The 27,359-nt window shown below is 43.5% G+C and overlaps 1 protein-coding gene across 5 annotated transcripts in view; it reads left to right on the top strand.

Annotated features, from left to right (window-relative positions):
* The window catches only part of spag1b (sperm associated antigen 1b), a 36,659-nt gene extending 13,258 nt beyond the window's left edge, over positions 1-23,401 (top strand). For 4 of the 5 annotated variants that reach the window (XM_076970582.1, XM_076970580.1, XM_076970583.1 and 1 more), the window contains exons 15-19: positions 2,952-3,093; positions 13,245-13,371; positions 13,605-13,781; positions 14,015-14,329; positions 14,485-15,644. In XM_076970582.1, coding sequence (XP_076826697.1) covers positions 2,952-3,093; positions 13,245-13,371; positions 13,605-13,781; positions 14,015-14,329; positions 14,485-14,619 — 896 coding nt within the window. In that variant the 3' untranslated portion in view covers positions 14,620-15,644. Of the gene's footprint in view, positions 1-2,951; positions 3,094-13,244; positions 13,372-13,604; positions 13,782-14,014; positions 14,330-14,484; positions 15,645-21,209 lie in introns of those variants that run through there. The other variant, XM_076970581.1, reaches the window with a different exon arrangement.
* Positions 23,402-27,359: the final 3,958 nt, after the last annotated feature.

The raw sequence follows: 27,359 nt of genomic DNA, 5'->3' as shown, positions 1-27,359 counted from the left end.
CATATGACGGCGTCTGACATCGTCCCCGCTAACTCACACACCTCTTTAGCGTTATCGTTAGTGATCTCAGACTGTCTCAATCCTACATCATTAGTGCCAACGTGTATAACTTTTGGAGTATTTACGTTTAGCCAGCACCTTTAGATTATCCCTGATGTCAGGTGCTCTATCCCCCGGGATACACTTGACTATGGCCGCTGGTGTCTCTGCAGGGGTCGCTACATTCAGGTGTCAGAGCTGTGAGTCTCCTATCACCAGAGCTCTTTTAACAGGTCGCTCAGTTGGTGTATTACTGAGTGGGGCAAACCTGTTTGACACAGGAACCTGAGCTGAACGGTGCTCAGCCCTACAGTTATGCCACCGAGATGTCACCAATTCGCCCCACTGTGAGGGCTCTAATGCCGGAGCTGGGGGCTCGCTAGCTACAGCTGTGCAAACCGGGCCTGCTACGCTAGGTGCTGCCGACCAGGCCCGTTGACAGTCTTGCTGGGGCCCGGGACAAGAAAGTTTCACTGCACTTAATGGAAAATATGCAGATATGTAAAAAACTGATATATTTTAGCCATTGAGCTTATTTGGAGTACAGAATTTTATAGTAATGAAAGATTTCAATATTATTTAAAATGATAGACTTTAAATAAAAAATAAATTGCTGGGCTCTTTGATGGGCCCCCCTGGCCCTGGGGCCCGGGACAACAGACCCGGTTGTCCCCCCCTGTCGACGGGGCTGCTGCCGACTCTAGGACTTTCTAAAATCCGGATGCGCTCCTCTAAAAGCGAAATCTCCGTCATGCTAATAATTAATCTACACTTCTCACAAATAAAATGTTCACTACTGATGGAAGAAGAGTAGCTATACATGCCACACTCAGCACAAGCAACAAGTGACTCAGACATGTTGAGATACACTACCGTTCAAAAGTTTGGGGTCACCTAGACAATTTTGTGTTTTCCCTGAAATCTCATACTTTTATTTATCAAATGAGTTGCAAAATTAATAGAAATATAGTCCAGACATTGACAAGGTAGAAATAATGTTTTTTTTTTTTTTTAATAATTTTCTACTTTAAACTTTGCTTTCGTCAAAGAATGCTCCCTTAGCAGCAATTACAGCATTGCAGACCTTTGGCATTCTAGCTGTTAATTTGCTGAGGTAATCTGGAGAAATTTCACCCCATGCTTCCAGAGGCCGCTCCCACAAGTTTGATCGGGTTAATGGGCACTTTTTTCGTACCATACGGTCAAGCTGCTCCCACAACAGCTCAATGGGGTTGAGATCTGGTGACTGCGCTGGCCACTCCATTACCGATAAAACACCAGCTGCCTGCTTCTTCTCTAAATAGTTTGTGCATAATTTGGAGGTGTGCTTTGGGTCATTGTCCTGTTGCAGGATGAAATTGGCTCCAATCAAGCGCTGTCCACAGGGTATGGCATGGTGTTGCAAAATGGAGTGATAGCCTTCCTTATTCAAAATCCCTTTTACCTTGTTTAAATCTCCCACTTTACCAGCACCAAAGCAACCCCAGACCATAACATTACCTCCACCATGTTTGACAGATGGTGTCAGGCACTCTTCCAGCATCTTTTCAGTTGTTCTGCGTCTCACAAATGTTCGTCTGTGTGATACAAACACCTCAAACTTTGATTCATCTGTCCATAACACTTTTTTCCAATCTTCTTCTGTCCAATGTCTGTGTTCTTTTGCCCATATTAATCTTTTTCTTTTATTAGCCAGTCTCAGATATGGCTTTTTCTTTGCCACTCTGCCCTGAAGGCCAGCATCCCGGAGTCGCCTCTTCACTGTAGACGTTGACACTGGCGTTTTGCTGGTACTATTTAATGAAGCTGCCAGTTGAGGACCTGTGAGGCGTCGATTTCTCAAACTGGAGACTCTAATGTACTTGTCTTCTTGCTCAGTTGTGCAGCGGGGCCTTCCACTTCTCCTTCTACTCTGGTTAGAGCCTGTCTGTGCTCTCCTCTGAAGGGAGTAGTACACACCATTGTAGGAAATCTTCAGTTTCTTGGCAATGTCTCGCATGGAATAGACTTCATTTCTCAGAACAAGAATAGACTGTCGAGTTTCAATTGAAAGTTGTTTTTTCTGGCCATTTTGTGAGTTTAATCGAACCAACAATTGTAATGCTCCAGATTCTCAACTAGCTCAAAGGAAGGTCAGTTTTATAGCTTCACTAATCAGCAAAACTGTTTTCAGCTGTGCTAACCTACTTGCACAAGGATTTTCAAGGGTTTTCTAAATATCCAGTATCCAATAGCCAATAGCCTCCTTACAGAGTTAGCAAACACAATGTACCATTAGAACACTGGAGTGATGGTTGTTGGAAATGGGTCTCCATACATCTATGTAGATATTGCATTAAAAAACAGATGTTTACAGCTAGAATATTAATTTACCACATTAATAATGTATAGAGTGTATCTTTGATGCATTTAATGTTAGCTAAAAAAAAACAGCTTTTCTTTCAAAAATAAGAACATTTCTAAGTGACCCCAAACTTTTGAACGGTAGTGTAGATACTTGGCTTCGGTTAAGATGAACTTCAATGTTTTTGAGAGTCGAAAAGGTCTTTCGATGGCTTGTGGAGGTTGTTGTATCTGGAGAGCTAACAAGGTGGCAGCAACAATTAACAGTACAACAACAAACAGACAAACAGATCTACTCATAGCCACTAACTGCTATTAATAGCTTTTTCCTTACCCCACAAACACAAACTTTCAAACATTCACTGTTCCAGGAATGTTTATGTAAAGATGAAAAGGAGCCAATGTGTGAAAAACTACATAGAGGCTGCCTAAAAACCTCTCTAAATACCTCTCTAAACACCCGTCTAAAGTGCTTAAAACATGTTCCAGTATCATTGTCTTTAAAAATTGACCAGTTGGAAAACGAGTGCTATTGGACTGTAGGAGATTAATGGTATGGCGTGTTTCAGCCAGGACAGCAGAGGAACGTTTCACTTCCCAGAAGACAGAAGGAGATGAGTTGATGAACAACGGCCACTACCAGGAAGCAACTATCAAATACAGTGAATGCCTTCAAATTCAAGCAGATGAATGTGCTGTATATACCAGCAGGTACAGTATATTCACTCTAGTGTCCCTAATGAAGGACCTCTGTCAGGAACATCCTGTTTCTCTGCGTAAACGCACATTAAATAAACGAACAACACAAGCCACAGGTGAGACCGATGAACACACTCACACAAACCCACACCCACCGAAGTACACATACGGACAGAGACGACATAAACACACGCCCAAGAGGCTATACTATGACTCTCTCTCTCTCTCTCTATATATATATATATATATATATATATATATATATATACAGTTGTGATCAAATTTATTCAACCCCCACTGAAATAAAGTGTTTTGGCCAGTTTGACATTGATTTTGATCATTTCAGTCATCTTATTTACAATTATATCAAAGAGGCACTTATAAATTAGACAAACATAACATAATATTTATGATGGAATAACCACAAATGTCTTTACTGTGCTCACATCATTATCAGTTTTATTCAACCCCCTAGTGACATTATTTTTTAGTACTTAGTACAACATCCTTTTCCAGTTATGACAGCTTTCAAGCGTGAAGCATAGCTTGACACAAGTGTCTTGCAGCGACCTATGGGTATCTTAGCCCATTCTTCATGGGCAAAAGCCTCCAGTTCAGTCACATTCTTAGGCTTGCGCACTGCAACTGCCTTCTTTAGGTCCCACCAGAGGTTCTCAATTGGATTTAAGTCTGGTGATTGCTATGGCCACTCTAGAATGTTCCAGCCTTTCATGTTCAACCATGCTCTAGTGGACTTGGATGTGTGCTTCGGATCATTGTCCTGTTGGAAGGTCCAACGTCTCCCAAGCCGCAGGTTTGTGACTGACTCCATCACATTTTCCTCCAAGATCTCCTGGTACTGAAGGGAATTCATGGTACCCTGCACACGTTGAAGCTTTCCTGTACCATTAGAAGCAAAACAGCCCCAAAGCATAATTGACCCCCCGCCATGCTTCACAGTAGGCAAGGTGTTCTTTTGTTCATAAGCCTGGTTCTTCCTTCTCCAAACATAGCGCTGGTCCATTGTCCCAAACAGTTCTAATTTAGTTTCATCTGACCACAGTACACTGTCCCAAAACCTTTGTGGCTTGTCCACATGACTTTTGGCATACTGCAGTCGACTTTTCTTGTTCTTTGGAGTCAGCAAGGGGGTGCGTCTGGGCGTTCTGGCATGGAGGTCTTCGTTATGCAGTGCGCGCCTTATTGTCTGAGCTGAAACTTCAGTGCCCACATCTGACAGGTCTTTTTTCAGTTCCTTAGCAGTCACGCGGGGATTTTTCTCCACATTACGCTTCAGGTAGCGCACAGCAGTCGCGGTCAGGATCTTCTTTCTGCCACGACCAGGTAACGTTTCCACTGTGCCCTTTAACTTGAACTTGCGAATGATACTTCCGATAGTGTCTCTTGGAATATTTAACAACTTCGCAATCTTTTTATATCCATTGCCATTCTTGTGAAGAGCAATAACCTCTTCTCTTGTCTTCTGGGACCATTCTCTTGCCTTCACCATGCTTGGAAACACACCAGTAGATGTCTAGAAGGAGCTGAGTATCACAGTCCTTTTAAATCTGCCTAATTGGTGCTTATCATGCTTGATTGCTGCTCGTTGACATCCACAGATGTTTTCAATACCTGATGGAAAACACTGGAATGAACCTCTGTTCTTAGGAGTGGTAGTCGTAAAGGGGTTGAATAATTGTGTCAATGAAGAAATCACAAAAAGGCCATTTAATACTTTATGACAAAAAAAATTGATGCTATCTTAGTTGCATTTAGTTATTTAACAAGTCCTTGTAAGATTTCATTATGAACACAATTACAAATGTGTACTGAATTCCATAAAACCCTTCGCAGCATTGGGGGTTGAATAAATTTGATCACAACTGTATATATATATATATATTAGTGGTGGGCCGTTAACGGCGTTCGTTAATTTGATAGGCTTATCGGGCGATATAAAAATTATCGCCGTTAATCTATTCTTAAATTTGGGTTGGGAACTGGGTCAAAATGGGTAAGCAAACTATGATGGCTTTCACCTTGATAGTTTAGCTCGGCTGTATTCCTAACCAAATTGCACAGTAGGTGCGGTTTACATGGATGCAGCCACAAAGTCGCCAGGTTTGCTTCATGGAAAATTCATTTTTAGGAACGTAAAGTGTTACCGGAGCGGAGCTCGGAGCGGTCGTTTTCTGCATGGTCCTAGCGCTAGATTCGTCACTATTTAAATATTTCTTTTTAACCGTTAAAACTACAGAGGACCAAAACCAGCTTTTGAAAAAAATTACAAATTACGTCCGTGAGGTTAAATGTACTAAATGTTGGCTTACATTTCAAATGTCATGTTTAGCTGAATAAAACATGTTATCAATCCTTTTTAATGTACAGTACATAGGCTTACAAATTCATGTTTAACTGAATAAACCGTTGAACACGAGTAGCCTACATTTTATTGAGCATGTTTTTTTTTTTTCTTCAAGTATCAAAGTAGAACAGCTTCCTCAAGCAGTCATTGATGCATTTTGGAAACAGGAGATGAACCCCTGGTCTAATGCACCCTCTGTATTAAGAAACCCTATCTCAAAAACTGACTTTTAGTCATTACTTGGGTAGCACGCATATGAGCCATTTTAATATAGATTAATCTAGATTAATCTAGATTAATTTCAAGATTTCAGTGAGATTAAAAAAATTTATCTATGCCCACCCCTAATATATATATATATATATATATATATATATATACTGCTCAAAAAAATAAAGGGAACACTCAAATAACACATCCTAGATCTAAATGAATGAAATATTCTCATTGAAAACTTTGTTCTGTACAAAGTTGAATGTGCTGACAAAATCACACAAAAATCATCAATGGAAATCAAATTTATTAACCAATGGAGGCCTGGATTTGGAGCCATACACAAAATTAAAGTGGAAAAACACACTACAGGCTGATCCAACTTTGATGTAATGTCCTTAAATCAAGTCAAAATGAGGCTCAGTATTGTGTGTGGCCTCCACGTGCCTGTATGACCTCCCTACAACGCCTGGGCATGCTCCTGATGAGGTGGTGGATGGTCTCCTGAGGGATCTCCACCCAGACCTGGACTAAAGCATCCTCCAACTCCTGGACAGTCTGTGGTGCAACGTGACGTTGGTGGATGGAGCGAGACATGATGTCCCAGACGTGCTCAATCGGATTCAGGTCTGGGGAACGGGCGGGCCAGTCCATAGCTTCAATGCCTTCATCTTACAGGAACTGCCGACACACTCCAGCCATTACTGACCCACTGCCAAACCGGTCATGCTGAAGGATGTTGCAGGCAGCAGATCGCTCTCCACGGCGATCAGTGTGAACCTGCTTTCATCTGTGAAGAGCACAAGGCGCCAGTGGCGAATTTGCCAATCCTGGTGTTCTCTGGCAAATGCCAAGCGTCCTGCACGGTGTTGGGCTGTGAGCACAACCCCCATCTGTGGACGTCGGGCCCTCATACCATCCTCATGGAGTCGGTTTCTAACCGTTTGTGCAGACACATGCACATTTGTGGCCTGCTGGAGGTCATTTTGCAGGGCTCTGGCAGTGCTCCTCCTGTTCCTTCTTGCACAAAGGCGGAGGTAGCGGTCCTGCTGCTGGGTTGTTGCCCTCCTACGGCCTCCTCCACGTCTCCTGGTGTACTGGCCTGTCTCCTGGTAGCGCCTCCAGCCTCTGGACACTACGCTGACAGACACAGCAAACCTTCTTGCCACAGCTCGTATTGATGTGCCATCCTGGAAGAGCTGCACTACCTGAGCCACTTGTGTGGGTTGTAGAGTCCGTCTCATGCTACCACGAGTGTGAAAGGACCACCAACATTCAAAAGTGACCAAAACATCAGCCAGAAAGCATAGGTACTGAGAAGTGGTCTGTGGTCCCCACCTGCAGAACCACTCCTTTATAGGGGGGTATTGCTAATTGCCTCTCATTTCTACCTGTTATCTAATCCATTTGCACAACAGCAGGTGAAATTGATTCACAATCAGTGTTGCTTCCTAACTGAACAGGTTGGTTTCACAGAAGTGTGTTTGACTTGGAGTTATATTGTGTTGTTTAAGTGTTCCCTTTATTTTTTTGAGCAGTGTATATATATATTATATATATATGATTATATATATATATATATATAAAATCATACCTGTCAAGTTTTGTATTTAAAAATACGGGACATTTCCCGTATATGACGTCATCGCCTAATTTGCATAATCGGTTATTTGCATATAGCTGCAATCGAGGTTGTAGGAGAAACGAAAACATCTTTGGAGTGGCAAAAAGTGAAGAAACACCCCAAATATGTTTACAACTACAAATGAATAAAAAAATTTTTTAGTGGTATTTCTAGCTACAAATGGGGACATCTCCTGGGCATATTTCTGTGCCTTTACTAGCCTGCGTTTGTGCTTGGCAGATTGTTCGTGCCGACGGACATTGTTCCTTCCCCCATGAGAGACACTAAAATCACAGCTACATATATTACAGAATGAGTAGCTATGCCCCTTCATGCTCCTCTTTAGGAAAGTAAATTCCCTGTCCTATTCGTCAAGGTACTTACACGTAGGGCTGTCGCGATAACCGCAGTATAGCAATACCGCGCTATTGATGAGAAAATCGCAACGTACGGGAATTAACCGCAACTACCGCAACATTGGTGTTTTTTCCCATGCGAGGGGAAAGTGCCTGTGCAAGATGTAAACTCATTTTCCCATCAACCCCCTGTTATCATCCGGTGCGGCTGATCAACAATCCGTCTCCTTTTTTCAAAGATGGAAGCTACGGCAGATGCTCTGGTCAAAAAACAAAACGCAACTTCGCCGGTTTGGGAGCATTTCGGGTTCAAGCCAAATCCACGCAGATCCACTCGCCTGGTGGCGCGTCAATGAGGCTAGATTTCCTCTGCTCTCCAAACTCGCCCGCAAGTACATGTGCATTTGTGCAACAAGCGCATCATCAGAGCGAGTTTTTAGTACTGCTGGGAATATTGTTAGCCCTTTCCGCTCCTCACTGAAACCACATAAGCTGAATAAGTTGGTTTTCTTAGCGCGCAACAGGGACGTGACAACTCAGGTTTAAGCTGAGACGTTATTCTTCTGGTTAAGGAAAGATTTCGTTTTATTGATTTATTTATTAAATTCTCTTTTTGTGTTTAAAATCTCGTTTAAAATATTTACCCTACACTTTTAAGAAAGCGAAAGAGCATGGGTTCTTACTGCATCTCATTTGACTTCTGTGTTCTCTATTTGACAATAAACACATATATAACTGCTCTTAAAACTGTGTCTTCTTTGCAATTTAAAAACAATAAGAACCCCTTTACAATAAAAACAATAAAACAATTATATAGCTCTAAAATTAAGATTTTAGACGACAAATGACGCATATCGTGTCATACCGCATATCGCGGTGTTGAGCCACCTTAAATAACCGCAGGGGAAATTCTTTCACCGCGACAGCCCTACTTACACGTACGCTTAGCTTTTTAGGCAGGACTGCCTTCTCTCGTTAAATCCATCTCTGATTTGTTGTTCCAGGTTTGCTCCCACTGTCGACACTAAACCCGCGAGTTTTCAATGTTTTTTTTTTAAGCATTCATGTGCCGCGCCAAACAGAATTCTGTCACTACCTGCAGTAGTCTGGGTGGCAGTTCTCGCGATGCTAGTGACAGAATTCTGTTTGGAGCGGCACATGAATGCTTTAAAAAAATAAAAATTGAAAACTGAAAATACGGGACATATACGGGAAAATAAAAATACGGGATGACGCCGGGACAGAGCGGTAAAATACGGGACTGTCCCAAAACGGGACACTTGACAGGTATGATATATATATATATATATATATATATATATATATATATATATATATATATATATATATATATATATATATATACTTTTATTAGGAGTGGAACGCGATTTAAAAAAATCTATCGAAATAATCAGAAGCTTTGTAATTAATTAATCGCATTTTTATCACATTTCAGTATTTACCATAAGAAATATTAATTTAAGTTTGAATGATGAATGAATCAATGAACATAATCATAAACTTCAACATCTTGTTTATTTTCCCACCAGTCCAGAACACTGGAAATTCTGACCTAAAATTTTGTTTAATTTTGGGAGTTTTGCTCCAGGATATTGGAATAAGAAGTGAAGTAAATCAGAAGATGTTTTTTAATACCATTTTAGATGGTATACTTTTTCTTTAATTTTCCAGGCCTCTGCCACAGGCATCTCCATAGTGCCTAGAAGTGGTCTTCTGCATGCTCAAAGCAAATCTTTCATTCATCATCTATAATATGAGCTGTCACATCAAGATAATTCTTGTTTAACTTCCCTTTCCTCATCATACAGCTGCTGGATTTTCTTCGACATTGTCTTTCTGGACGGTAGTTTGTAACTTGCATCAGCTGACGCAATTTGCAGCACTTCTTGTAAGCCTTTATCTTCAACCACAGAGAGCGAACAACACTGTAAATAATGTGACGCGTCACGTTTAAACGCCTCTGCCGCTCACGCGAGGTGTGTGGAGTCGCTCGCTACGGTCACTCACGAAAGTTTAATCCAGTCTTAATGGTCCAATGAAGGTAATTTAAAAACCAGGACATTTCCTTACTAAAAAAAAACCCGGGACCCCCAGGACAGGATGTGAAATACGGACTTGTCCCAGGAAATATGGACGTTTGGTCACCCTATCGTACTAGGAATACATTTAGCAGCTAAGTTATCATTACTGACCTGTGCGTTAGCCCCAACATGTTTTGCGTTGAGGTGGTAACGAAGGGTGGAAGTGCTCCTGTGATAAGCAAACTCCTTCCTACAAAAAGTGCAAATAACACTATTTGTGTTTGTACTTCCATCTGGAAGTTTCTTATATTTAAATTTCCCATCCACCAGCATAGCCTCTTCAGTCATCTCCATCATGATCTTATTGTGCGTCCATATAATCTGTATGTCTGGAACTCGTGCACTGAGAAACATTCCACGGTGCAAAAGTGTCTCATGCGTTAAAATGCGTTAAAATTAATTTTCCTGTAATTAATTAATCAAAATTAAGGCGTTAAAGTCCCACCACTAATATATATGTATGTATGTATGTGTGTGTGTGTGTGTATATATATATATATATATATATATATATATATATATATATATATATATATATATATATATACAGGAGTAGGACAATGAAACTGAAACACCTGGTTTTTGACCACAATAATTTATTAGTGTAGTCTAGGGTCCTTTTGCGGCCAATACAGCGTTGATTCATCTTGGGAATTACATATACAAGTCAGAGGGATTTTAAGCCATTCTTCTTGCAGGACAGTGTCCAGGTACACTACGTGATGCTGGTGGAGGAAAACGTTTCCTGACTCGCTCCTCCAAAACACCCCAAAGTGGCTCAATAATATTTAGATCTGGTGACTGGGAGATGTTCAACTTCACTTTCATGTTCATCAAACCAGTCTTTCACCAGTCTTGCTGTGTGTATTGGTGCACTGTCATCCTGACACCAAGATGGCGCCGCAGACGGCGACACTGGCCAGAAGCTCCGTTGCGCTTTGTCTGTTTTTGTTTGTTTGTGCCGCTACATGTGAACCTAATACGTTCACATACAGGGCGGAGGATCTCCTCTACATCAGGCAGTCCATGCCACATGGCATTACTCCTGATTTCCCGTTTTCTGACTGCTTTTTGGAAGTTTTAGTGAGCGGAGCAGCCGCGCTCGGCCGGAGACGCAGGAGGACACGAAGGCGCGGGAGACGCGGGGGAGCGCTCATTAAACTTCGTCAGCGCGGACACCGCACAGCGCTACCAAGCATTCATATGGCCAACCTCCGCTCGCTAGTCAACAAAATGGACGAACTTTCACTTATGAACCGGACCAATAAGAACTTTTCTCTCTCTGCGGCACTGTGCTTCACCGAGACCTGGCTCACTGAGGCCACCCCGGACAGCGCACTGCAGCTCGCCGGCTTTCATCTCTACAGAGCGGACCGCAACATGGAGACCTCAGGAAAACTTAGAGGCGGCGGAATCTGTTTTTATATTAACTGCGGCTGGTGTACAGACGTCACTGTGCTCATGAAGACCTGCAGTCCTGATCTGGAGTCTGTGTTCATCAACTGTAAACCGTTCTACTGCTCGCGTGAGTTCTCCTCTGTGGTGCTCGGCGGAGTTTACATCCCGCCAAGTTCGTGCGTGCGCGAGGCACTGCACGCTCTCACTGACCAGATCATCAGCACGGAGCACAAACACACAGACTCAGATTTCATCATTTTAGGGGATTTCAACAGAGCGAAACTCACTAGTGAGCTGCCTAAATACAGACAGCATGTTACCTGCCCCACCAGGGTAATATTCTCCATCACTGCTATACTGTATTAAAGGGGGCATATCGCTCTGTTCCCCGAGCTGCTCTGGGCCTATCTGACCACTCTATGGTCAATCTTCTCCCAACCTACAGACAGATGCTCAAGCCTGAGGTTAGTATTGTAAAGAAGTGGACCAGTGAGGCAAAAGAAAGTCTTCAGGACTGCATGGAGTCAACAGACTGGTGTGTGTTTGACGACGCTACAAGCAGCCTGGACGAATACACTGACACAGTGACGTCCTACATCAGCTTCTGTGAGGACATCTGTGTTCCAACCTGTACACACAAGACTGTTACGTACAATCCATCCAGCTCGTCCCTCTCACCCTGTTCACCTCCTGTACTGCACTTTATTATCTGGTGATGGTGCATAAGAATACACTGTACTTATTGCCCCTGCCAGTAATTATCCTGTTCCCATATTTATGCCTTATTTTAATTCAGTTTAACTTATCTAATTCAGTCTGCACCTCAGTGCCTGTTTACTGCTGTACTCAGCACTTTACTGTATATATACAACTCTGTACACTGTGTACAATGTATGTGTATGTAAAAAATGTATGTTTTGTGTGTGTGTTTCATGTGTAAGTAAATGTTTTTACTTCGGTAATGTTATTGTTAGTTTTTGTGCACTGGGAGCTTGTTACGCGTTGGTATGCGACCCTGCACACAACGCGTATATTTTTGAATAAGGAAGACCCAAATGCTGATCACAAAATAAACAGCGAACTGAAACCTCCGCCAAAAGGAATGCTGGAAAAGCACCAAACAAAAACCCACCGTGAAAGGGACGAACGGATGGGAACTTCGAAACAGAAAGAGAAACCAAAAGATCGTGGAATGCTCGACGCGAGAAAATCAAAACAAAAGAAACGCCAGGAGAAGTAGCTGGCTCTCAATCCACAACGGGGAGCAAATGAAAAACCCTTCTCAATATACAAACAAAACGGGATAGAGAAATAATAGGGCTGGAAAACTTGGGAATGGCCAGAAGTGGCGAAGAGGTGAGCGAACTCGGAAAATGACGGAAAACAGCGAACAAGGTGAATACAACGAGGAAACATGAAACGCAAGGAAAGGCTGGCTGAAAGCGCGTGGAGACGCCAACAAACAACTCGGCAATGAGACTCTGCAGTCGTCCTCCTTAAGTAAGAAGGCGAACAGCTGCAGGTCATCATTGCTGATTGTGTGTGCGTGAACGTGTTCGTGAAACAACGCTGGTCTGAGCGCAAGCGCTGGTCCGCGAACGAGTGTTGGCTCGTGAGTCCCCTCCTGTGGCGACAGGAGGAGCAGCACCGGGTACAGCCCTGACAGAGCTACTGTAACCAAACACAAATTCCTTGTATGCGTGAGCATACTTGGCCAATAAAGCCTGATTCTGATACACGGCACCTCCTTCAGGGATACAATGTTTGAACCATTGGATGCAGATGGTCTTCCAGAATGGGTCGGTAGTTCTTGGCAGTGACGCGCCCATCTAGCACAAGTATTGGGCCAAGGGAATGTCATGATATGGCAGCCCAACCCATCACTGATCCACCCCCATGATTCACTCTGGGCAACAGTCTGGGTCGTACGCTTCTTTGGGGGTTCTCCACACTTTGGGGCAGGTCTAAATATTACACCAACACAAATATATATATATATATATATATATATATACTATTTGTGTTGGTGTGGTCCACAATGATCTGGAATGACTACCTGTTACAGTAGCTGGGATCAGAGTGTAACTGTTCTCTCCCTCTCACAGGGCTCTCTGCTTTATTAAACTACAGTGCTTTGCTGAAGCCAAGCAAGACTGTGACTCTGCTTTAAAACTTGAGCCTTCCAACAAGAAAGCCTTCTACAGACGTGCCTTGGCCAATAAGGGCTTACAGGTAAGAGAACATTACAGGTACTCCCTGTACCCGCACATTCACTTTGCATGTAGGGTCGCCCTACAGCCTATTCAAACACTTGAATATACACCTACATTATAGCAGTAAGTGCAGCATATCAGGGTTATGGTTACGCCAGCTAGGGTTAGGCCCATTTTTGATGTTCATGTGTGTTATAGTGCATATACATGTTTATGAGCTGTGTGTGTGTGTGTGTGTGTGTGTGTGTGTAGGATTATATGGCATGTAGTTTAGATTTGCAGGAAGTTCTATGTCTAAATGCAAGTGTACAGGGGGTTGAGTGTGAGCTGGCAGAGGTCATGGCCCTGCACAAAGAGGTCACCACCTTGCTGAAGGAACAGGACAGGTTGTATCCCATACAGCCTCGCAAGAGTGTAGTTATCACTGAGGTAGGTAAACAGTTCTACTGCACGTCCTTCTCTGCAGACCAATCATTACTACATACCCCTGCTGTTCAGTGATGGAGTCAATCTGTTCCATTGGTCATAACTTGTAGTATTCAGTTTCAGCTTATTTGAATTCTCCAGTTAGACTAGGCGGATGCACGAAAGCCACAAGAGCTACTGGGTATGTCTAGAGCATGCTGGGACTTTGCCCACCTGGTCCATCACTGTCTGTGCAGGTGGAGTGGGAGGAGGATGAGACAGCAGAGAACAGCTGGGAGGGGCAGAGGAGTCAGTGCATGAACCTGCAGCCATGCAGTGTTTACGAGTTTGGCCAGGTACTAAATGCAGTCTGTTCACATGAGGACACAGCAGCTTGTGTCCAGCTGCTGGTCAGTATCCCCCCGGCGAGACTGCCCCAGTACATCAGCACACATCTGGACGCACGCACGCTCAGCTTCATCATACAGGCATTGGACATGGTCCTTCTGTCAGCTGACCCCAGTCTGGTCTACCAGATCCTCAGACACCTCCACACCACTGAAAGGTTCTCGGTAAGACCATTACTCATACCAGGAACCCTAGGTAAACATTTATGCTTTGTAGCTGTTCGTTTACAGTTTATGTAAGCAAAGGGTTCTGTGTGAGATAATTTAGCTTCACTGCTTTAACAAGTGAAGTTATAATGTGAGCATATCTGTGTACTTAGATGGTGCTGATGCTTCTGGATTCGGATGAGAAGATGCAGATGAAGCAGCTGTTTGAGCACATGTGCTCTATGGAGATGTTCTCTCAAATTGACATCCAAAGTCTGGAAAATAAATACATCTGCATGAAGTATTAACAGAGAGGGGTTAGTCTAAAAGGAGCCATAACACCCGGACACAAAACACCACAGACTCAACACCACTAGTCCTGTTCTACACAGCCTGTCGTGCACAACGCATCGTGGGCACATGCTCCCTGAATTCTATAGCTTAAAATTATTCAGAATATATGCAGAAAAGGATTAGCTTTACTGAACAAATTAATTAACTTACTCATACTTCATCTTATCTTATTATTGTTTCATTGCTGTCTTTAATATTTGTGCATACATTTAGGACCAATATATTATACCTGTGCAGGTTTTATGGATACAAAAAGAGTTCAGGTGTTTAAGCTGAATACCCACACATACACATACCAATACTTGTAAGGAAAGTTATCACTCTTGCCCCCATACTAGCATCTTTAAGTGATTCTTTAAGTTTCTTCCTCATGTCTTGGTTTTGCTTTACTCTTCCATGATCTCGTGTCTCGTGCACAGTACACTATCTAGGGTTACTAAACTGGAGAGTATTCCAGAAACTTATTTAGCCACTAATCTGAATCAGTGTTTGTGTAAACTCAGAGTTCCAAAACCAGGTCAGAATAAATGAAGGTTAGTTGCCATGACAACATATACTGTGAAGCTAAGGACTGTGGATTTGTATTCTGTGCATCTGTATTCTACTGACTTTTTTACACCTTGAATTCAGCACCCCTGTTGTCACATACACCTTTAATTCAGCACCCCTGTCGTCAGATACACCTTGAATTCAGCACCCCTGCCGTCAGATACACAATCAATCAAATTTTATTTATATAGCGCTTTTTACAACAGTTGTCACAAAGCAGCTTTACAAGTGTCCGAGTCCAAGCCCCCAGTGAGCAAGCCAAGGGCGACAGTGGCAAGAAAAAACTCCCTAAGGGCATGAGGAAGAAACCTTGAGAGGAACCAAGACTCAGGGGGGAACCCATCCTCCTCTGGCCGACGCTGGTCACCATGACAACAATTTAAAGAGAGACAGAAAAAAAGGAAAGTATGTGAGGGATAAATAAAGTCCATCTTGGTGTGCATTTATAAACGTGAATTCTTTATGTAATTCCTGTTCAGTCCCAAACGTCTTGACGGTTGGTAATGTTATACATGAGTGAATACACCTTGAATTCAGCACCCCCGCCATCATATACATCTTGAATTCAGAACCCCTGCCGTCAAGATACACCTTGAATTAAGCACCCCCACCTTCATATACACCTCCCTCTCGGGAACTCACTCTCTGTTGGTCATAGCTCAAAATCACGTTAGATGTATATAGTTTGGACCAATTCATGGGACCATGAGTTTCATGAATGTAACAGTGTAGTCAGAATTAAGAGGGGTGCGTTTCTCAGCAGGTGGTCTGCCAAAAAAGCATCTCCATGCAACTTTTCATTTAAATTGTAATTGACATCATAGGTAGACCTCAACTATGAGAGACAAAATGTGAAAAATAATTGAGAAAATCATTTTGTCTGACTTTTAAAGAATTTATTTGCAAATAATGGTGGAAAATAAGTATTTGGTCACCTATAAACAAGCAAGATTTCTGGCTGTCACAGACCTGTAACTTCTTTTTTAAGAGGCTCCTCTTTCCCCCACTCATTACCTGTATTAATGGCACCTGTTTGAAGTCGATAACAGTATAAAATACACCTGCCCACAACCTCAAACAGTCACACTCCAAACTCCACTATGGTGAAGACGAAAGAGCTGTCGGAGGACACCAGAAACCGAATTGTAGACCTGCACCAGGCTGGGAAGACTGAATCTGCAATAGGCAAGCAGCTTGGTGTGAAGAAATCTACTGTGGGAGCAATAATCAGAAAATGGAAGACCTACAAGACCACTACTAATCTCCCTCGATCTGGGGCTCCACGCAAGATCTCAGCCCGTGGGGTCAAAATGATCACAAGAACGGTGAGGAAAAATCCCAGAACCACAAGGGGGGGATCTAGTGAATGACCTGCAGAAAGCTGGGACCAACGTTACAAAGGCTACCATCAGCAACACACTACGACGCCAGGGACTCAGATCTTGCAGTGCCAGACGTGTCCCCCTGCTTAAGCCAGTCCATATCCAGGCACGTCTGAAGTTTGCTAGAGAGTATTTGGATGTTCCAGAAGAGTATTAGGAGAATGTCATATGGTCAGATGAAACCAAAGTAGAACTATTTGGTAAAAACACAACTCGTCATGTTTGGAGGACAGTGAATGCTGAGTTGCATCCAAAGAACACCATACCAACTGTGAAGCATGGGGGTGGCAACATCATGCTTTGGGGCTGTTTCTCTGCAAAGGGACCAGGACGACTGGTCAATGTACATGAAAGAATGAATGGGGCCATGTATTGTGAGATTTTGGGTGCAAACCTCCTTCCATCAGCGTGTTTACAGTTGTGATCAAATTTATTCAACCCCCAATGCTGCGAAGGGTTTTATGGAATTCAGTGCACATTTGTAATTGTGTTCATAATGAAATCTTACAAGGACTTGTTAAAGAACTAAATGCAACTAAGATAGCATCAATTTTCTTTGTCATAAAGTATTAAATGGCCTTTTTGTGATTTCTTCATTGACACAATTATTCAACCCCTTTACGACTACCACTCCTAAGAACAGAGGTTCATTCCAGTGTTTTCCATCATTAATGGTGAAAGAAGACGAGGAACACCGCCACAGCCCAAAACGCTGCTAATTGGGGACTCAGTCATCAGAGATGTATGGAGCAACAGTATTAAGGCCTTTTGCTTTCCTCGTGTTACTGTCTGTGAAGTGATACCCATGATTCCACGCATATTGCATGGCCATCCAGCCACGGAAAGACTGATTGTACATGTCGGCTCTAGCGATGTTTACAAACAACAGTCTGAGATACTGAAACAGGATTTTAACCATCTGCTCGACATTCTGGAGTTTTCCCGGTGTGAAGTGTTCATTTCTGGACCAATACCAACTGCACGTCGAGGCAGTGGTCACTTTACCAGACTGCTGGCTCTAAACAGCTGGCTCACTACAGCCTGTGCACATCGGAAGGTAAACTTCATCGACAATTTCAACATCTTTTGGAGGCGTCCTGAGCTTTTTAAACCTGATCAGCTTCACCCTAACAGGGCTGGGACTCAAATGCTTGTGGATAATCTAATGTATGGAATCACTCACATGCGGAATCTGCACCCAACCGCCAGCAGTAACGTCAGTAATGTCAGTCAAAGGAGCCCATCTCCTGTCAGAGAATCTGTCCACAGTCTCAGAGGTAAACTCCAGGAGATTGAAGAGGTTCCACAACACTACAGTCTGCAGTCTTGTAGGAACTCACCTACTTCTCCTGCACACTCAGTGATTTCTCAGGTCTGACACACTGGAACCCATGCTCCTAGTCAGTGCTACATTCCAGTTATTTTAAATAGCCGGTGGCATGGCTCTCAGAATCGAAATAAAAATGTAATCAGAAGAAAACATAAGGGTACAAAACATTGTAACAAACAAAATTTGATCCCAGTGAAATGCACAAGTGATGTAAGCGATGCTGATCAAACACATCTAGTCTTCAAAGTCTCCTTACTAAACATCCGCTCACTCACAAACAAGTCTTTTGTAATAGCTAAATTAATTGAAGATTACTGTCTGGACTTTCTTTTTCTAACAGAGACTTGGCTTGATAGCAATGGAGCAATAGTGCTAAATGAAGCTTCACCTCCCGACTTTAACTATTTTAATGTCTCCAGGGTAAATAAGAGAGGTGGTGGTGTTGCATGTTTTTACCATAAAGCATTCCGCTGTAAGCAGATCTCATTAGGGGAACATCCTACGTTTGAATATCTGGCAGTACAACTCAACAGTACTTATTCAGTTCTTTTGATTGTTATCTATCATCCTCCCAGACTACATGCAGATTTTCTTGAAGATTTTGAAGAAATGCTTTCAAGGATTTTAATTGATTTTGATTATGTTTTAATTGCTGGGGATTTTAATATTCACATGGATATATCCACAAATCCAATCACTTCAGAATTCATGAGGATGCTTAACTCTTTTGATCTCATACAGCATGCATCAGGCCCAACTCATAAGCATGGCCACATCTTAGATTTGGTCATTTCTAAACGTATAGAGGTTAATAATACTGAAATTACTGATGTTGCAATCTCTGACCATTTTGGTGTATTTTTCAACATGTCATTATCTACTAGAACACTCAGTGAAAAGCGTACAATAACCAAGCGTTATCTCAGTGCTGGCAGTGCCGTGGCCTTCACAGACATGATACAGTCCCTCCCTCCCCTCTCAGAAAATGGGAATGAGCTAGTTGAAACATTCACACACAGAGTTAGGAACTGTATTGATGCTGTGGCACCAAAGGTAACTAAAATAATCTCTGGTAAAATTAAGATGCCCTGGAGAAACACTCCATCTATTGTAAAATTTAGGCAAGATTGTAGGCAGGCTGAGAGACGTTGGCGAAAGTCAAAATTGCAAGTACATTTTGATATTTATAAAACAACATTGCAGAATTACAACAGTGAAGTGAAATCAGCAAGGAAAAACTATTTCTCTACCTTAATCAATTCATCCAATAATAACTCAGCTGTCTTGTTCAGAAGCATAGATCAGCTAGTAAACCCCACCTCCTGTGGCTTCCCTGAGACTGTTTCAGTTGAAAAATGTGAGGAGTTTGCTATATTTTTTAGAGACAAGATTACTAGTATAAGGCAGAACATAGCAACAAGCACTAATAGACCATCCACCCTTATATCAGTTACTCAGCCTAACTTTAATATGTCTTATTTCCAAGAAGTTGACATGGTAACACTACTTGATGTGATTTCATCACTAAAATCCTCTACATGTGAACTGGACCCTTTACCAACAAGCTTTTTCAAGCAGGTTCTGAGCTCATTAGCAAATGAAGTTCTAACGATTGTTAATCAGTCTCTGCAATTGGGAGAATTCCCTAAAATTTTTAAAACTGCAATGGTTAAACCACTATTAAAGAACAGAAATCTTGATCCCACAATTCTTAATAATTATGGACCTATATCTAACCTTTCCTTTCTTAGCAAAATCATTGAAAAAGTTGTGTCAATCCAGTTGGATGATTATGTCAAAGTAAATCAAATAAATGACACTTTTCAATCTGGTTTCAGAGCTCTCCACAGCACTGAAACAGCCCTAGTTAAGGTAGTAAATGACTTGAGATTGAATAAGGATGCAGGCAAACTCTCAGTCCTTTTTCTGCTAGATTTAAGTGCCGCTTTTGACACCGTTGATCATGAAATACTTCTTGATCGACTACAGAGCTGGGTAGGCCTTAGTGGCTTAGTCTTAGACTGGTTTAGATCGTACCTAACTGGGCGTGATTACTATGTAGCATTAGGTACCTCTTCCTCCACACATCAAAAAATAACTTGTGGCGTCCCCCAAGGATCAATTCTTGGGCCGTTACTATTCAACCTATATATGCTTCCGTTACCACACATCATTAATAAACATGGTATTAGTTATCATCAATATGCAGATGACACTCAACTTTATATTTCGCTAGAACCTAAAGCCCTAAAATCAATTTGCTCACTGTTTGACTGCATAGATGATATACAGACATGGATGTCTGACAATTTTCTGCAGTTAAATAAACAGAAGACAGAGGTTCTTGTTCTTGGCAGTGATTCACAAAGGAATGATGTCCAGACTTATTTAAATCAAATGAATCTGAAAGCCAGACAATGTGTTAAGAACCTGGGCGTCACCTTTGATAATGAGCTCAGCTTCAAATCACACATCATGACTACATGCAAGACAGATTACTTTCATCTTCGAAACATCGCTAAGGTCCGAGATATGCTCTCTCCTGCTGACAGTGAAAAACTTGTCCATGCATTTATCACATCAAGGCTAGATTATTGTAACGCTGTTCTATCTGCTCTTCCAAAGAGCTCTATTTCACACCTACAGCGAGTTCAGAACGCGGCTGCAAGGGTTCTGACCCGCAGGAGAAAGAGAGATCATATTACACCTGCACTCCACTCACTGCACTGGTTACCTGTCAGCTTTAGAATAGATTTTAAGGTTCTAGTCATGGTTTTTAAATGTCTTCATGGTCTTGCCCCACTTTACCTAAGTGAAATGATGGTTAGATATGTTCCAGTCAGGTCTCTCAGGTCTTCAAACAGTAATCTACTGGTGATTCCTAAAAGCCGATTAAAGATTGGCGAGGGTGCTTTTAGCCACTATGGCCCAAAGCTCTGGAATTCTCTTCCTGAAGAGCTCAGAGGCATTTCATCCTTGCATAGTTTTAAGAGCAGTCTCAAAACATTCCTGTTTAGATCCGCTTTTAGTTAAGAAACTCTATCTTAATAGTTTTATCTTATTTACTTTACTTTTTATTATCTTACTTACTTCACTTTTTACTTTTTATGTTATTTTAATATTTTTATCTTTAATTTCTTTTAACATTTTCTTTTTGTCTTTTTGTCTTTGTCTTATCTCCTTTTAATGTTTCTTTTATTTATACTGTAAAGCACTTTGAGTTACATGTATGTATGAAAGGTGCTATACAAATAAAGATTATTATTATTATTATTATTATCAGGTATTGAAAACATCTGTGGATGTCAACGAGCAGCAATCAAGCATGATAAGCACCAATTAGGCAGATTTAAAAGGACTGATACTCAGTTCCTTCTAGACATCTACTGGTGTGTTTCCAAGCATGGTGAAGGCAAGAGAATGGTCCCAGAAGACAAGAGAAGAGGTTATTGCTCTTCACAAGAATGGCAATGGATATAAAAAGATTGCGAAGTTGTTAAATATTCCAAGAGACACTATCGGAAGTATCATTCGCAAGTTCAAGTTAAAGGGCACAGTGGAAACGTTACCTGGTCGTGGCAGAAAGAAGATCCTGACCGCGACTGCTGTGCGCTACCTGAAGCGTAATGTGGAGAAAAATCCCCGCGTGACTGCTAAGGAACTGAAAAAAGACCTGTCAGATGTGGGCACTGAAGTTTCAGCTCAGACAATAAGGCGCGGACTGCATAACGAAGACCTCCATGCCAGAACGCCCAGACGCACCCCCTTGCTGACTCCAAAGAACAAGAAAAGTCGACTGCAGTATGCCAAAAGTCATGTGGACAAGCCACAAAGGTTTTGGAACAGTGTACTGTGGTCAGATGAAACTAAATTAGAACTGTTTGGGACAATGGACCAGCGCTGTTTGGAGAAGGAAGAACCAGGCTTATGAACAAAAGAACACCTTGCCTACTGTGAAGCATGGCGGGGGGTCAATTATGCTTTGGGGCTGTTTTGCTTCTAATGGTACAGGAAAGCTTCAACGTGTGCAGGGTACCATGAATTCCCTTCAGTACCAGGAGATCTTGGAGGAAAATGTGATGGAGTCAGTCACAAACCTGCGGCTTGGGAGACGTTGGACCTTCCAACAGGACAATGATCCGAAGCACACATCCAAGTCCACTAGAGCATGGTTGAACATGAAAGGCTGGAACATTCTAGAGTGGCCATCGCAATCACCAGACTTAAATCCAATTGAGAACCTCTGGTGGGACCTAAAGAAGGCAGTTGCAGTGCGCAAGCCTAAGAATGTGACTGAACTGGAGGCTTTTGCCCATGAAGAATGACAGTGCCCGTGACAGCGTATCGGGACGAGGCAGAACGACTGTCATTGTGGTGCACAGACAACAATCTACGTCTGAATACATCAAAGACAAAGGAGCTCGTCATTGATTTTAGGAAGACAAAAGGAATCATTCAACCCATCACCATCAACGGGGATTGTGTAGAAAGGGTCACAGACTTTCGCTTCCTGGGCATTCGCATTCAAGAGGACCTATCCTGGGGTGTGAACACCAAGGAACTTACAAAGAAGGCACAACAGAGACTCTACTTTCTGAGGATCCTCAGGAAGAACAACATTAATCAGAGGCTGTTGGTGTCTTTCTACCGTTCCACCATAGAGAGCATCCTCACTCACGGACTCTGTGTGTGGTTCTCCAGTTGCACTGCAGCATGCAGAAAAGAACTACAGAGGATTGTGAGGTCTGCAGAGAAAATCATTGGGTGCTCCTTACCCACCCTGGAGGATCTATACAGCTCTCGTTGTCTACAAAAAATCCATAAAATCATCAGGGACAATTCTCACCCCGGTCATTATCTCTTAGAGCTGCTACCATCAGGTAGAAGGTACAGAGCAATTAAAACAAGGACAAATCGGCTGAGAAACAGCTTTTACCCCACTGCTATTCGGACACTAAATCACTTGTAACTGCTGATCATTCACATTTGTATCTTGATGTTACCAGTTGGTCTTGTAGAGATGTTTGCTTCTAAAGCTATTTGTCTTTTGTTAAAGACGTTCTTGTAAATTCTGTAATTTCTAAACCTAGTCTTTAAAAAAATACATATATATATTTTTCTTTTTTCTTTTGTACACTCTACACCACAAGTAAGGCACCTTAATTTTCGTTATACCTGGTATAATGACAATAAAGATATTCTGATTCTGATTCTAAGATACCCATAGGTCGCTGCAAGACACTTGTGTCAAGCTATGCTTCACGCTTGAAAGCTGTCATAACTGGAAAAGGATGTTGTACTAAGTACTAAAAAATAATGTCACTAGGGGGTTGAATAAAACTGATAATGATGTGAGCACAGTAAAGACATTTGTGGTTATTCCATCATAAATATTATGTTATGTTTGTCTAATTTATAAGTGCCTCTTTGATATAATTGTAAATAAGATGACTGAAATGATCAAAATCAGTGTCAAACTGGCCAAAACACTTTATTTCAGTGGGGGTTGAATAAATTTGATCACAACTGTAGCTCGAGTACCTGTGGTGTTCTGATGACGTGTTTGAGATGAGACGCATGTTGCTGAGTAGAGTACCGGAATGGCGTGTCCAGTACAGGAATACACAAACTTTCTCCGGGAGCTTCTATGAATATAGCGAGATCTCCGAAGTAATCCAAGTTGTTTAATTACTGATAAACATGGTGGAACACCATGATGGTTGAGTTTCATCAACTGAGTAATGGAGTAGCTCAACATTATGCCGGTGGAGATAAAAACTGGTAGCTGCCCAGGTAGGAGATTTATCGTGAATTTTAATAGGTAGGAGATTTATCGTGTGTAACGCAGCTCGCACTGCGGAGCGAGAGGACGGACACAATTGCTGAGAAGAACAGAAGGAATCACGAGTAACAGGCAAAGGAGTAAAATAACAGGAACACACGACGGCCAAGTATAACGATCAAACAGTAAACAGTCAAACAGTCAAAATACCCGACGAAAGACAAGGGAGACTCAGGGGCTTAAATACACAGGACTGAAACAAGGAACAGGTGGGAATGATAACACAGGGGCGTGGTAACAAACGAGGAATCACGGAGACAACGAGAAGGGCGGGATAAACAGGCAAGGAGCACAGACACGAGGGAACCCGGAGTGACAGCTAAGGGAGGGGGCGAGGCCATACGTGACATTACTCCCCCTCAAGGCGTGCCACTCCGGGGCACGCAAGGGCAGACAGGGCAGGGAATCACGGGACACAGGACAGACCAGAGGAACAGACAAGGGAAAAGCAGGGCACGGAGACTGGGGCACGGCAGGGACAGGGGAAACAGAGACTGGCCAGAAGCTGGGCCGGGGCATGGCAACATAGGCAGGGACCGGGCGAGGCACGGGAGCAGGGCTGGACGGGACAGGACCGGGAGCAGACATGGGAGCGGGGCCAGGGAACAGGGCGGAGGCAAACACAGAGGCAAAGACACCATGAACAACAGAGACAGGCACAGGCACAAGGTGGGTCACAACTTGGGGAACAGACATGGGGACAGGGACAGAGATGACACCACCGGAAACAGACACAGGAACAGGAATACAGACCTTGACAGACACAACCACGGGGACTGGAACCAAAACAAAACCAGGGACAGGACCGGGGAGCATGGGGAACATGGGCAGGGAAACATAAGAGGCAGGAACACAGGGCGGAACAGACAACACATTGAGTCCAGGCCCACATGTGGGCAGCACAGTCTCTGGGGTAACAGGTGGCGTCCGCTGGCGGGCAGCGGGAACAGGCGGCGTCCGCTGGCGGGCAGCGGGAACGGAAGCCGGCGTGGACGACCTCTCCTGGGTCGCGGGGACGGGAGCCGGCGTGGACGACCCCTCCTGGGTCGCGGGGACGGGAGCTGGCGTGGACGACCCCTCCTGGGTCGCGGGAACAGGCGCAGGCGTGGACGACCCCTCCTGGGTCGCGGGGACGGGAACCATGGTAGACCTCCTCCGGGTCACTGGGACAGGCTGCCGAGGTGAGGAGATGCGCTCAGGGGGCGTGACCGCCACCCTGACGTCCTCGGGGGGCGTGACCGCCACCCTGACGTCATCGCGGGGCGTGTCCGCCATGCTGACGTCATCGGGGGGGCATGTCCGCTATGCTGACGTCATCCCGGGTCCGAGCCGGCCACTCCTGGGGTGAGTGGCTACTGCGTCCCCCCAAAAAATGTTTGGGGAGCCCTCGGGGAGTGGCTTCCGGGATCGGCGGAGGGAGGTCCTCTTCCACGGGGTCCGGGTCGAGCCTGGAAGAACACACAGACACACAAGCCCCTCGGTAGCTCTCTCTACGATGGCTCCGCCTCCTCTGAGGCGTCGGGAGCTCGCAGTAGCTATCGAGAGCCAACCGAGGGTTAAGCCAACGCTCGTCTGTGCGCTCGTTCCGTCTGCCCGCTGCTTGCACCACAGGTTGCTCCTCCCTGTGGTGTTCGCCAAGCTGGGTAGACTCACAGCGCTCAATAGGAGTCTCATCGCGAAAGCCAGTCGAGAGAGACTGTGCTTTCTTCGGTCTGCGACGAGACTTCCTTGTTCCCACAGCACCAGGGGTATTCCTGTCTCTGGTTTGTTCGTACTGAAATACCGGAGAGTCGAACCGGATTAAACCAGCCAACATCTCATTACAGTGTTCGAACTCACCAGAGTCTCGCTCTCTCGCTGTGTCATTGGTAGGTCGGGTATTATGTAACGCAGCTCGCGCTGCGGAGCGAGAGGACGGACACAATTGCTGAGAAGAGCGAGATTTATTCAAGGGCATACCATCATCATCGTCGCTAAGCCAGTCTGGGTTCATAATGGGAGGGCAGTCCGTAAAACAGGCATAGACAGGCATAACAGAAGGAATCACGAGTAACAGGCAAAGGAGTAAAAGAACAGGAACACACAACGGCCAAGTATAACGATCAAACAGTAAACAGTCAAACAGTCAAAATACCCGACGAAAGACAAGGGAGACTCAGGGGCTTAAATACACAGGACTGAAACAAGGAACAGGTGGGAATGATAACACAGGGGCGTGGTAACATACGAGGAATCACGGAGACAACGAGCAGGGCGGGATAAACAGGCAAGGAGCACAGACATGAGGGAACCCGGAGTGACAGCTAAGGGAGGGGGTGAGGCCATACGTGACATCGTGAATTTAAAAAGGTCCACTAAAACAGTATCTGCTGAACTCAAAACACACAATATAAAACAAGAAAACTTAAGTAGAAAATAAATTAAATTTAAACACTATACTTAATCGATCGATCGATAGGAGAATCGGCGAACAACCAGCGCCAGCGTCCTCTCCCTAGGTAGGTAAAGAAGTAAGGAAACTAATGAGAACATACGAATACCGGAACAGAGAAAGACTTAACTAACAGAAACAGAATATCAACAAGTCAAGACAGATCTCTACGATAAATAGAAATACAAAGTACGAACACAATCTAAACAGGACCTGAATGTCGCACGAACATAAGGACACACAGGCATAAAATACAAAATAGACAGAGCTGCAACACCGTAACAAACCGATTAATGCGCAAATGTATTAAAACCAGAGATGTTTATCTCCCAAAGAGAAACTGGACTGAAAACCTATCGAACAAAGACTACATGCACGCAAACTTTAAACACATGAAAAGATCGACGGGGAGGAATATACAACAGAGGAAACGTAAACGGGAATCAGGCAGGGGAACGATATGTAAAGGGGAAAACGCACAAAAGGAAACTAAATATATAAACCAAGAAAACAAAACTAGAACAAGGAAGACTAAACTGAACAAACCAGACCAGACTAGCACACGACAGAAGCGAAGGGAAGGTATAGACTACTGAACGCAGAGCAGAACTTGGCACAGGGAAGAACAGGAAATATAGGAAACACAATGACTGACACAGGGGAGTAAAACTGACGGGGGAATATATACACAGAAATTAAGACGAGGCTGGGGGACAATGGCGGCGGCCGTGTGTGGCCGTGAACTTCAGCAGCTTACTAACATCTTACTCCGGCTAATACAGGTGTCTGCAGGTCTGATTATTGCTGGAGTAGCTGCAATTGGAGTTTTCTTTAAGCCATATCTCTACATATTACTTTTTCTGCGTTTGAGAAACTTAGTCTGTGAAACAAACAAAGCCGTGTTTCCTAAGCAGACCGGGCTATGGCGTCCGAGACAGACAAACGGAGCGGTAAAGCACAATTTTAATATCTCTACCGGTTTTTTGCCAAGAGCTGGTGGAAATCGTCTGGTGTTTCTACTGGGTGGTTTTGCTTCGGCTTTTGGTCTCCTATGTGCCGGGGCACTGTGTGCTGTGCTGTTTGTCGGCTGTCGTCTACAATCTCGGCGCGAGGTGTCTGCGCAGCTGGACCGTCTTGGTCAGCAGGATTTTGGGACCGCT

The sequence above is a fragment of the Brachyhypopomus gauderio genome, chromosome 13 (assembly GCF_052324685.1).
Source record: "Brachyhypopomus gauderio isolate BG-103 chromosome 13, BGAUD_0.2, whole genome shotgun sequence".
Lineage (NCBI taxonomy): Eukaryota > Metazoa > Chordata > Actinopteri > Gymnotiformes > Hypopomidae > Brachyhypopomus > Brachyhypopomus gauderio.
This window is presented reverse-complemented; position numbering and strand designations above follow the sequence as displayed.